General features: G+C 34.1%; 1 protein-coding gene across 2 annotated transcripts in view; it reads right to left on the bottom strand.

Annotated features, from left to right (window-relative positions):
• Window positions 1-3,618: 3,618 nt before the first annotated feature.
• FBXO5 (F-box protein 5) overlaps window positions 3,619-13,246 on the bottom strand; it is a 10,642-nt gene continuing 1,014 nt past the window's right edge. For both annotated transcript variants that reach the window (XM_077776033.1, XM_077776034.1), the window contains exons 2-5: window positions 7,871-8,588; window positions 6,613-6,703; window positions 5,526-5,708; window positions 3,619-4,447 (exon numbers count right to left, since the gene is read on the bottom strand). In XM_077776033.1, coding sequence (XP_077632159.1) covers window positions 4,196-4,447; window positions 5,526-5,708; window positions 6,613-6,703; window positions 7,871-8,588 — 1,244 coding nt within the window. In that variant the 3' untranslated portion in view covers window positions 3,619-4,195. The remainder of the gene's footprint in view (window positions 4,448-5,525; window positions 5,709-6,612; window positions 6,704-7,870; window positions 8,589-13,246) is intronic.

Raw genomic sequence — 13,246 nt, 5'->3', positions numbered from 1 at the left:
CTCATGGTATTCTCTCTCTTTCTGCTGTTCACTCACTCATGTTCTCTCTTTTTCTCAAAATAAATTAAAAACAATTTTTTAAACCTGATTATTTGAAAAGATCAATCTAAGTGATAAACCTCTCATCAAACTGATGAGTAAAATGTATAAGACACAACCAATATCAGCAATGAAAGAAATGGACATGACTACAGATTTTACAAATAGTAAAGGATAATATGGTAGGTAATATTTTGACCAACTTATTCCAATAAATTCAGTAAATTAGATTAATAGGAAAATTCCTTGAAAAACATAAATTACTAGAGCTCATCCAGGAAGAAATGGACAAACTGAATAGTCCTATATCCATTGAAAAAATTTTATTTTAAACATTTTATACACCTTCCCATAAAACAAACAAACAAAACACCACCTACAGACTCAGATGGCTTCCTTGGAGAATTCTAGCAAATAGTAAATGAAGAAATAGTATGAATTCTACACAAACATCCAAAAATTTGAAAAGGAGAGAATATGTCCCAAAGACATTGTAAGAAAACTACAGCTCAACATCCCTCATGAATATAATGCAAAAAGTATTAATATGTAGTAAATTTATCCTAACAATATCTAAAAAGGTTAATACATCATGAATAAGTGAAGTTAATTGCCAAGATGCATGGTTGCTTTAACATTTGAAAATCAATCAGTAAAGTTCATATTTAAAAAACTCAAAAAGAACAACTAAATGAGCATACCTATAGGTGGAGAAAAAACATTTGGCAAAATCCAACATCCAATCTTCCTAAAATCTTTCAACAAACTAAGAATAGAAAGGAACTTCCTCAACTTGTTAAAGAGGATCTATAAAAACCCTACAACCAAAATCATTCTGAATGTTTTTCCCCTAACATCTGGAACAAGGTAAGGATGTCTCCTTTTAGATTTCTACTCAACATTTTACTGGAGGTTTTAGCCAGTATAATATGGCAAGAAAAAGAAATAAATGACATATAGACTATAACAGAAGAAATAAAACTGTCTTTATATTCAGAAGACAAAATCATCTACATTGAAAATCTAATGGACTCTCAGTTATAACTGAGATTATCAAGGTTGTAGAAAATAAAATCGACCAATTGCATTTCAACTTATTAACAATAAACAGTTGAAAACTGAAATTAAAAATATCACTTTCAGGGCTCCTGGGTGACTTAGTCAGTTAAGGGTCTGATTTTTTATTTCAGGTCAGGTCATGATCTCACAGTTTGTGAAGACCGAGTCCTGCTGTCAGTACAGAGCCTGCTTGGGATTCTCTCTCTGCCCTCCCCTGCTATGTCTCAAAATAAGTAAATAAACTTACAAAACAAATACTCATAATAGTATTAAAATATAAAATAGGAATAAGTCTGACACTTATGTGCAAGACATATAGAATTAAAAGATAAAACATGGCTAAGAGATTTTTGAAGATGCAAATAGTACTATGCTCAAGGGTTGAAAAACTCAGTGCTAAGATGTCAAATCTTTCCTAATCTAATCCTAAAGACTAATATTCATTACAATCCCAGTCAAAATTCCATTACGTATTTTTGCAGAAACTGGCAAGCTAATTATAAAATATATGTAGGAATGCAAAGGACCCTATAAGAGACAACTTAGAACTTAATTTTTTTTTTTTTAAAGGAAAAAAGTAACGTCACTACCTGAGGTCAAACTTAAAGCTGGTTATCAAGGCAGTGTGGATTTGGAACTCAAAAGACAAAGATCCATTAAACAGAAGAGAGTCCTGAAATAGTTCATATGTATGCATTTCAGTAGAGAAAGTATAGTCTTGTCAACAAATGGATACTTATTTTGGTCATATATATATATATATACATATATATATACCTCTTATACTATATTCAAAATTGAACTTTAAGCGGATCATAGACCTGAATGTGAAATTGAAAACTATAAACTTAATAGAAGAAAGTATAGGAGAAAGATCTGTATGCTCTTAGGTTAGGTAGATTTTAGATATGACATGGAAAATAAGATCCATAAAAGACAAATAATTGATAATGTGGACTTCATCAAAATAAAAACTAAGACACAGCTAAGTAAATGAAAGATAAGCTACACCCTGATTTAGCATTCCTATCCAGAATATATACCCTCAAATACCAATAATAAAACAGATGAACTCAAGTCATTTGTTTACCTAAGAAAATTTATGGATAGCAAACATGAAAAGGTCTTAAACATAATTAGTTAAGAGGGAAATGTAAATTAAAACCATGATATACTACTACTCATCTATCACAATGGCTAAAGTTACAAAGACTGATTATACCAAGTATTTTATTGAGAACATGAAGTAAATGGAACTCCCATACACTGCTGGTTAATGTAAAATGCTATAGCTACTTTGTAAAGAATTCTGATCTTTTCTTAAAAAGTTAAACATACCTATAGAATACAAGCATTCCTCTACTATTTAATGAACACGTATCACTTACAGGCTCCAGGCTCTGGGTTGTCAGCGCAGAGCTCAACGCAGGGCTGGAACTCAAACTGTGAGATCATGACTTGAGCCAAAGTAGGATGCTTAACTAACTGAACCACTCAGGTGTCCCAAGATCATCATTTCTAATAGCAAAAAAAACCAAGGTGTGTGTGTGTGGCAGGGGGTGCTGGAAGCAAATGTCCATTAAGAGGTGAAGGTATGAACAAACTGCTATATCCAACAGGGCACTGCTTAGTAAGAAAAATGAATTAACTACTGATGCACACAAAATGGAGGTATCTCTAATGTCTGGTGAAAAATCCATTTATACAAAATGCTAGAAAAGGCAAATTAATTAACACTGACAGACAAGTGATTACCTGGGGACTGACAGGAGGAATTACAAATGGGCAGGTAGAGAGGATGCCTGGGTGGCTCAGTCGGTTAAGCACCTCACTTCAGCTCAGGTCATGATCTCAGGGTTCAGGAGTTCAACCCCTGCCTTGGGCTCTGTGCCTCTCTCCTGGCTTGAGCTCTCAAAAAATGAACATTAAAAAAAAATGGGCAAAAAGAAATTTGGCTATATTTACATTCATTACCTTAATTGTAGTGATGGCTTCATGTGTGCATATATATTAAAATGCCAAATAATACTTTGAATTTTGTCTGTTTTCCTCAATAAAGCTACTTAAGACACACCCATAATCTATTTAAATCCTCTACGCTTCTGCTGAAAAGAAAGGAAAAGGCCTTGAGGGTCTTTTGTAGCTCTGTTGAGAATTGGAGGCCCGCTCTTAAATGTTCAGGACTTTTTGTCTGAGTTCAAACTCCTAGAATTTCACCATATTCATAATTGAGACCAAAATATATTATACTTTAGAATTAAGGAATAAAAAATATGTATCCTTGTCCTGGAATCTTATTAGAACAAGTGTTCTGAATGCAGTCAAAGCTAACATTCTTACCTTACAATACAGTCTCGGATAGTTTCCTAATTTAGCTGTTTCTAAGATTAAAATGTTTACCAAAACAAAAGGTTCACACTACTAAGCTTGTAACAATTTTATTCATAACACGTACAAAACTTACATTTACATATATATATATATATACACACAAAAAAGATCTTTATTTTCTTACCTTGACATAAAAAAATACAGAAGTATTTACATATGTACAAAAATATTAAAACACACAGACTTACAAATAGGAAAAAGCAAGATAACACAAAGTGTACTTTTTAAGAACATGTACACACTGAAAAAGAGGTTAAAGAAAGATAACAAAACATTTAAATTAACAGACTCCAAAGTTATTTCAATAGGTATTAATTTGGTAGGGCAAATAAAATGTCTCAAATGCTAATAGATGGTGAACAATATTTAAGATATCTAGGTAAAATTACACGGTCTTCCTTTACCATAAAAATTGAATCAATTTTATTTTATACCAAATTACAAATATCAGATAACTACTTTTCCTTTTTTCTTAAAACATATAATTTTCTGATTTGTACTGAGAATTTTAAACTTTTTCAAACTAAATTGTAAAATATTTTAAGAGGTTGTATATTCTCTTTACTCAAGGGGGAGAAAATCCAAAGAACTACAATGATTTCAACACAAAATTGGAAATCACAATACATTTACTTTTTTTTAAATTAAAACCTAACATGTTCTAACTAATGTTCACAATCAGGTACAAAATTGATTTAACAAGAGATCACAATCGTCGTAAATTCTTCTTGCTTGTTTTAGTACCCGGCAGAGGACCTACTTTATAACTGGCTTTTAGGGGTTTGCCATTTGAACATTCGTTGGTGGCATGATAATTACACAGACACCTTGTACAATAATCAAACCCACAGCCTTCTCGTTTGCAGACTGCCCGCTGTAAATAGCAATCATATTTCGCAGGTGAATTACAGCGAACACAGGCTTTGAGGCTTTCATTCTCTTTCAAAGTCTTGGCAACCTAGAAAGAAAATCCATAAACAAATTTTAATAAGAATTGAATGTAATTTAGTTGGTAAAGACAAGAAGGGCATCTCTCAGCCTTCCCCAATACATGAATAAAGCACCAATGTCACAGGTAAGTCAATTTCTGCCCTTAAGGAGCTCACTGTTTAATGAGTGAGATAATATCACTTGTCAACTGGTCCAGTGACTTACATGTCAATGCCTAACTTAAATGTCCCCTTTACTGTGAAGTCTTCCTAGTGTTACTAGGAGTTGGTTGCTTTCACTTCTAGCTTTTTAGAGGCACCTATCACATTATATGGCATTTATTTTTTTATTTTTATGTAGCCATTTTCCATTCTAGATTACAAGGCTATGAAGGGTACTATGTTTTCTTATCCGTGAATTACCTATTATTGAGCAGATGCTCAATAACTGCTTTTTGAATCGTTACATGTTGTTTTAGTCATTATGTAATGAACACTTAGAAAATTAAACTTCACTATAATTTATACTTACAGACCAACATGAAGGCAGTCAATATTTCAAAGATGCATTCATAGGTAAGATTATGTTTTTATAAATTAAGCTTGCCAAATTATCCACGTGTTGAGTAGAACTTATAATACACATTACTCAATGATTTGAAGGTACAATAGGAGGGCTTCAATTTCTGAAAGCTGGCCTTTTTCAGTTTAGTTCTTGTCCATAGATATTAAAGGCAGCAATTGTGAAACGTAGTATTGAATAAGTTTGGTGAAATTTTAAAATCAAGGTTTTCGTAGCATTTCCTAATTAGATCTCAACATCACTGAGTAGTCATAAAATAATGTCAAATGATTTATTATTTTTTGCGTAGAAAGGTATCTCTGTACTTTCCTAATTTGATAATACTTGAGTTATAAATTGTTTCTTAGTTTCTAATATTTTTGAGAGCAGAATGAAGGGGGACAGAAGATAACGTCTCCATTAATAATTCCCTAGTAGTTCTAATTATGCTATAATTAAATTTAAAGCTCTCCATTTCTTACTCTAAACCTTTTTAACAATAAATGCCCCATAAATTTCTAGTTTATTGACAAACAAAAAATTACCTCAGAGAATTCACTGTGTCGACTGTAAGTAGAACCTTTCTGATCACCTGGATGGGATAACTTGGTTTGAGCATCTTTTTTGGGGTGAGCCTGGGCTGCTGATTTTTGAACAGAAGCTAATGCAGTTCTGAACATAACATATTCTCTGGTTGAAGCATGTGGTGAAAACTTAATGTTCTTTTCCTAATTAAAAAAAAAATTTTAATAGGACTTAAAAATATCCTCCTATATTCTCAACAATCAGGCATTTTTATTGTTTGTACATGTAAAACAGGGCAAATGAGAACGTAAAAGATTTATCACTATATTCAATTTACCTGCACAAGCTTAAATTTAGCCACATACAACTATTCAAATACTGACAGAAACTGCAAACCAGAATTTGTGAGAAAGCACTAAATATTTAATTCATGATTTATAAAGTACTAATGCCAAAACAAAAAGTCATTGTTTTAATCACCAGTAAATTATAAGTCATGTTTAAGTATCACTTTGATCTTATGCGTGGATTCAAAACAACCTTTTAGATTAGAAAACTTTTCATTAATACTACCTTATCAATAAAGAAACTGAACTTAAGTAATACTTGTCTAAAGTTATACAGCTAGTAAGTAGCAGCACCAAAATTCAGACTCAAGTCTGCCAACTGTTAGGCCTGAAATTTGAATCATGTACTGATATTCTCAGAAACATCTCCTAAATTTGGGAAATGGATTCTTTTCTGCATTAAGAATGTTCAATATGTTGGTAACGTAACTGAAAAAATACAAATTGCAATGACGATTAGCTATATAATCAACTCTTGTTATTAGAGAACTGACCAATTTTCCCTTTTTTACTTTTGGGCATTCCATTTCTAGAAAGAACCCAAGAAATAATGACTTAGGTGGAATTCCTTTCCCTTTGTCTTTGAATTCTGTTTAATGAGTTCTAGTGAAAAGCTGAAATGTCTTGTGAATGTAAAGGATTTCCAGATTATCTGTTATCTGTCCTATGTCCCCCTATTTGTAAAGATAAACACGAGCTATATTTTAACGTAATGTTCGAAGATGTTTTAAAAATGAAAACATCAACTGCAAAGACTTACATTAACTCTCTCTATTGCTTTATTGTATAACTGCAATGCTCTCTTATCATCTTCTAGGATCTTCTTCCAAGTTGTGCTCACTTTAGACACACTGGAAAAGTAAAAGGTTATAAAGGAAACAATTAAGGCATCACAAAGAGGTAAGAGGAATGAACATACTACAGAAACACTAACAGTGTAAAAAAGAAATTTCTATTAGCAGTGCTTCTCAAACCTGGTTATACTTTAGAATTGCCTATGCACTGAAGATTTAAGGATGTCCCACGTCTAGGCATTTGGGTTTAACTGGCTTAAAATGGCAGCCAGGGTCCTGTTTTTAAAAGCTCCTTATCAAGTCATTCTAAGTGCATCTACCCTTAAGAACCATTGCAACCATTCCCTGGTACTTCATTTTTTCACAATATCTGCAGACATCAAATATAAGTAGCTCCTATTGTATATATGACACCATGCTAGCTATTTGATATCAGTAAAAGTTGTAGGCAAATTTCAAAGTACTCTAGGACACACTGCAATTAGTAGGCATCAATTTCAAAAACCCATTTTTGTTAACAAAAAAAGAAGCTGTGATGCCAGTGGATCCCTCAAGAAAGTAGCCAACAATAAAAATTAATACTTCTGTTTAGCTTTTGCTATTTTTCATAAAGACCAGTGATAAGTACCTCTAAAAATTTTTCCAAAAATGCCAAAAGTGCACCTGGTTGAGTGGGATCTAATCCAATAACCTTATTATAATTATCTTGTTACCTCATCCTAACTGATCTCTGGTAGAATGAGGAAGAATGGGTAATACGAGGTTTCTAAGAAAACAGTTACAATCAGATCCACTTGTGGGTTTCCATATTTTTATCACTGTCAAACCTAGGAGAGCCGTACATTAAAAATGATCTAAAAATGTCAGCAACTATTTCATACTCTCAAGCGTAACAGAACTCATAAAGCCTACGACTAGACCTATACACCAGAACTAGGCTGTTGTTTTAGTTAAGTAGGTATGATGTTTTTCAGAAACAAAAATTCCAATTAAAATAGTTTCCTAATAGTATAAATATGAAATAACTGGATTAAATACTTACTCTAAAATTTTTCTGTCATCTTAATGGCAAACAAGTGGTCAAATACCAGCCATCAGGCAGTCATTACCTCAGTTAAACAATGTAAAAGACTTCCCTCTATGTCTTTGTATGAGCTGGTAGTGCTGAGCCATTAACAAAAATGTTTAGTGGATTATACCAACACTCAAAGCAACCATACTTACTTGATTAAATCCATATCATTGAGCTGTGTTAAAATATTTGCTAGGAGATGTCTGAGTCCCCTTCGAAAGAGTTCACTGAGGATATCTACATATTCTAGGCCCATTTTCCTGCCAATTATATTCTGTAGTCCAAAATTTCCACTGAATATACATTCTTTCAGTTTCTCCCAATCTATTTTAGGATTTCGCTTGGCATTCTTTTTTAATGTTGAACAAACCATTTTTGCAAAGTGAAGAGCCGGCAAGTTTTTGCTGGGATATTGGTCTGGGCTTTTCATCTGAAGCAGGTGAGACTGTGGACTGTCACTGAAATTTTCCAAGGGAAGGCCACTCTCTTCATGTTCACTGAAGCCACTTTGCTGGGAAAATGAAGTATAGCCACTGTCTTCATAAGGTCCACTGGTCTCTAGTTCTTCTATCTCATTTGAACTATCAAGTATTTGTTGCACATGTTGATTTTCCTTGTTATGAAAGAGCTTGTTTTCATTTTCAGATTCAAGTTCTACAATCCTGGGGCTCACAACTGGTGACCCAATATCTGATAACCTTACATAGTCTTTAATGCAATCTTTATAAGAACCTTCCAAATATGCAGGAGTATAGGAACCTTGTCTTCCACTATCATCAGGCTTTACTAATTTAAGTCCAGAATGAATATGGTTATAGCTAAAATCACATTTCATTTTGACAGAAAGAGTGGAACTTTCTTCTTTACAACCTACAAAAAAACAAAACAAAGCATTTAAATTTCACACGTCTACTTCTTACATTGGGATATACAAAGGTTTAATTACTTTGCATTCTCTCAGCACTACATAGCTATGAAATTATCCAAGTTTAATTACTGAGATGTGACAATGAAGAAATACTACTTAAATCTTTTAGTAAGTACATATATCTTATTCTCAAAAGGGTACCTCAGAAGACTGCTAAATGCAGTATAATTGTACAATTATGTATAATTGTAACATTTGGCTTTTAGAAAGTCTGTATCTGAGTAAAAAATATTGGAAAAAGGGAGTATTTAATAAATGTGGTTATGGAACAAACAAGGTAATGTGATACATTGAGTGGAGTCTGAAGTCAGAGAAATCCTCATAGTAATCACAAACACTTCTACAATCTCTGGACTTGAAATGGCATTAAAATTAGCTCTGACTTAAGCATAACCCAAACCGATGACAGTAAACATGTTAAAGACCAATGGAGATGGGGAATGTGTAGGAGTTAAAATAATTTTGTTAAAAGAAATAGATATTTATATTAAGAGTTAAACATTAGCAATTATAAGTCTTAACAATAATTAATCAAGAAATCTGTAGATAAGCTTAGAGAAAAGAACCAAAGTCAATAAATTTAAATACTCATAAGTTAAAAATCTCCTTGAAGTTCCAGAGCTCTCATCTCTAAGTTTTATTTGGATCAGTGGTATGGGTGACAGTCTGATATAAGTATTTGTCTACCTTACTGGATAATAAAACTCAAGCACAGGGACATCTCCTTTATTTTGCCTAATATACAAGGCTAATGTACTTGTTATTCAGCATAAAAAGGAAAAACAAATTGTGATACTATTAACAAACTATGCAATTAGTTTGTTCAACTAAGAAATCTGCTAAGCTATAAACGAACAGGCAGCACTTAAAAAATATCTTTACAGCAGCATTTCTCAGTCTCTGCATTACTAACATTTTGGTTTGGATAATCCTGTTGTTGGGGGCTGTCCTGTGCATTTTAGGATGTTTAGCAGTCTTTGCCCATTTGATGTCATTAGCAGTCTCTACTCCCTGTAGCACAATACAAAATGTCTCCAATCACCAGTCATTAACAAATTTTGGGTGGGGAGAAGCAGTGGTGTCAAATGTCTTCAATACCTCAGTTGAGAACTACTGCTTTCAAGGATAGCTAGGATTCTGTCAGGCAGTAGAGGCTGGAAAAAGCATTCACTGAAGGTAACTTGAACAAAAGTACAATTCTGGGAAGGAATATAATAGATAGATAGGTTCAGAAACAGTATTTAGCATTATTGAACACAGAGTATATGAATAGTATATGCTTCAAATGTATTCTACACCTACTATTACCCCTGCCAGCCAATCACAGGTAGGTAACAATTTATCTTAAGTGTATGTACCAGTCAGATTGTTTAGTCTGTAGTAAGTATTGGTAATCTGTGTATGTTAAATTTTACAGTTTTTATATAGAGCAAAACCTTTAATTACTAAAAGGGCACCTGTAGGGAGATGTCTTTCTAAATTCCTAATGTTTAACCAGTGAAAGACACATACTATATACTTCAGAACTCCACCAGACCTTGGATTAGCCCTAAAAAACTCATTTCAAACTAAGTTCAAGTATATAAAAAGCAAATAAAGAATAAATAACATTTACTAATACCAACATTAATCATAATGCTTGAACAAATTATTGAGGGGTTCTCTTCCACCTGGAAGATTAAAAAATTCCAGAACAGATTGTTTTAATTTTTGCCTCAAGAATTAAGTATGATTTACATATGACTGACCACATTTTTTCTGAGGATAAAAAAGCAGAAGGCACCTACTTACAAAGACACACCTTTTACTTTGTTTAGCTGCCTAAAGGGAAGAGGCCTGAAAAAGGACTTCAGACCTCTTTAATTCTTTTCAAAAGCATTCTTCCTCTGTTCATTTTAGTTAGCAGAGTTCGGTCACTGAGCTATCCCATAGAACCCTTCCTTCCATTTAACACCACTCTTTGAACATGAAATTCTTTAAAATTTAGAGCTAATGATGATTCAAACATCTTACAATTGTTTAAAAAAATTTTTTAAGTTTATTTATCTTGAGAGAAGTGAAGAGAATCCTAAGCAGGCTGCAGGCTATCAGTGTGGAGCCCAATGTGGGGCTACATGGGGCTCAAACTCACAAACTATGAGATCATGACCTGAGCCAAAACCAAGAGCCAGATGCTCAACTGATTGAGCCACCCCAGCACCCCAAAATTGTTTTTAAATGCTTATTTACTTTTGAGAGAGCGCAAGTGGGGAAGGGGCAGAGAGAGGGAGGGAGGGAAACAGAATCCGAAGCAGGCTCTGTTCTGTCAGCGCAAAGCTGGATGTGGGACTTGAACTCAGGAACCATGAGATCATGATCTGAGCTGAAGTCGGAAGTTCAACTGACTGAGCCACCCAGGTACCTCCAAACATCTTATAGTTATTTATAAGTTTACAATTTCACTCAATCCTCACAACCTTCTGATGTAGGGTGAAGAGTTTATTATAAATTTATTCATTTATTTTTACAAAGAAGGGGGTGGGGGGTCCAGGAAAGCTGGGACCTTGAGGTTCAGCTAAGTAGCTTGCCCACAATTTCACAGGTAGTTAAGAGAGATAGATTACCCTTCTTGACTGTATTGGTGTTCATTCCATTACTTTATCCTGGAAAGTGAGGCAAAAGTATATATATAAAAAAGTATACATATAGGCTCGTAGAGTTTGGGGTTATAATCCAATACTACATTATGTTGTTGCTCAAATGGTTTCAGCTTTCATCACTGTGTAAGTTTACATCCACTTGAAATACTTCCATTATTTTGTTTTTGGAGCATTTCTTACTTTCTGGCATGACAAGATGTTCCAGGCTCACCTTCTATTTTCCCTGTTCCAGCCATAGAATCACTTGTTTCTCCAAGGAACTCTAGTTCCTTTTATTGGTTCCAAAATGCTGGTTGTAGATTTAGTTTTAAAATGTAAAATTATGTAATATACCTTAAGGTTGGAGAGTAGAATGGCCTGTAGAAATTTTAGGGTAGACTGGATTTTACTCATTGTGTAATAAAGAGCACTGAGGGGTTGAGTTCAGGTATCTGGTTTACATTTTAAAAAGATCACTGGCAGCTGTAGAGAATGGACTGTAGAAGGTACAAGTGGAAAGAGGAAGGCTAGTCAGAAGTGCAGATCACAGGAGTCCAGGCAGTTTGGGTAACTGATACTAGGATGACTGCAGTGGAAATGAAGATAATTGGGTGGATGGGAGATGTATATAGGAGAATAAAGTCAACAGAAATTGCTCATGCTTTGGATGTGAATGAAGACCAAGTGGAGTAAAAAAACAAAAACAAAACCAAAAACCAAACCCTGGAGTTTAAGTCCTGAGCATCTAAGCTATAAAGTGTCATTTGCTGAATCCGGGGAAAACTGAGGCAGTTAATGTTTAAAGCCTCTGTTTTCCCATCTACAAAATGGGGTTAAGAACTTAAAACTAGACTAAAAGTATGGCAGAGTCCCATCACACATGGTATTCGTATCACATTTTTAAAACAAATCCCTTTGTAATTCTTTTATTGCAAATCATAAATGTTTTAAAAGTAGCAAAATATATTCCACATTATGTATTACAGATTATATCACTCTTCCGAGGAATCAGTTCCATCTTCAAGTAAAAATACTTGCTCAGCCTTTTGGCTAGATTTGTGACATTTCCTTTCATTTTTTCTAAATGGAGGTACTAATAATCTGCCTCATGTTGTTGAAGATTCAATCTACTGCATTTTTTAAACATCACTTACTCATCACTGTCCAGTCATGAAAAGGCAGTATTGCAGTTAATTGTTCAAAGTTTGATCTTCCATTTAACTTTCCAAGGCAGAAGTGACACTCCATACTGAAATACCGTAAACAGACTACAATGCTTAAATATTTTTACAGCTACCCCAATGTTAAATGATTAAGTTCTACAATCGCCAATACCTAGAAAATAATCACCATGTGCCCAATGTTAACCATGGCTACTCCTTAAGAATCTGAGACCCCCAAGGCTTGCAGCCACAGACAACAAGTCAGCCATAATCTCTAAGAGAAAATTTTTAGAAAAACCTGCCTTCGAAACTACTTGGATGCGACAGATATTTAATCTCATTTTCTCAAATTTGTAAACAGGAGATAGCAAATATTCTGAGGAGCAAAATGGTAATCCCAGACAAACTGGAATTCAGTAATACAAAAAACACTTAAAGCCATCAAGCCTCAGAAGTTCACGGGGAGCCTTAGGCTGGAGGGTCTTCTAGAAAGAGACCTGTTAAAGCTAGGTGTTCTTTTTCCTTCCAGTCTTCGGCATCTTTCAGAGATTGCCTAATCCCGCAAAAATGGAACTAGTTAAAAAATACTTTTTTTGGTAATTTCTGAGGCAAAATAAATGCATTTGGATCTCTTTCCAGAGAGCAACAAAGAGGGTAAAGATGACCGTTGGGGTGCCTTCCACTGCATCCGAGTTTTGGAATAAAGGCCTATCTAGGGCTTCAGGAGCACAGTAAGAAAATAGCCAGTTCTGCGTTTCTCAAGCCATCAGGTACAGGAGGGCAAATTCACGGTTCTGTATTAAAAAGGCCCCCCCCCCG

Source organism: Crocuta crocuta, unplaced genomic scaffold (assembly GCF_008692635.1).
Source record: "Crocuta crocuta isolate KB4526 unplaced genomic scaffold, BGI_CrCroc_1.0 scaffold25, whole genome shotgun sequence".
In the NCBI taxonomy this organism is placed as follows: Eukaryota; Metazoa; Chordata; class Mammalia; order Carnivora; family Hyaenidae; genus Crocuta; species Crocuta crocuta.
The sequence above is the reverse complement of the archived record's forward strand: the minus strand, read 5'-3'. Positions and strand labels throughout refer to the sequence as shown.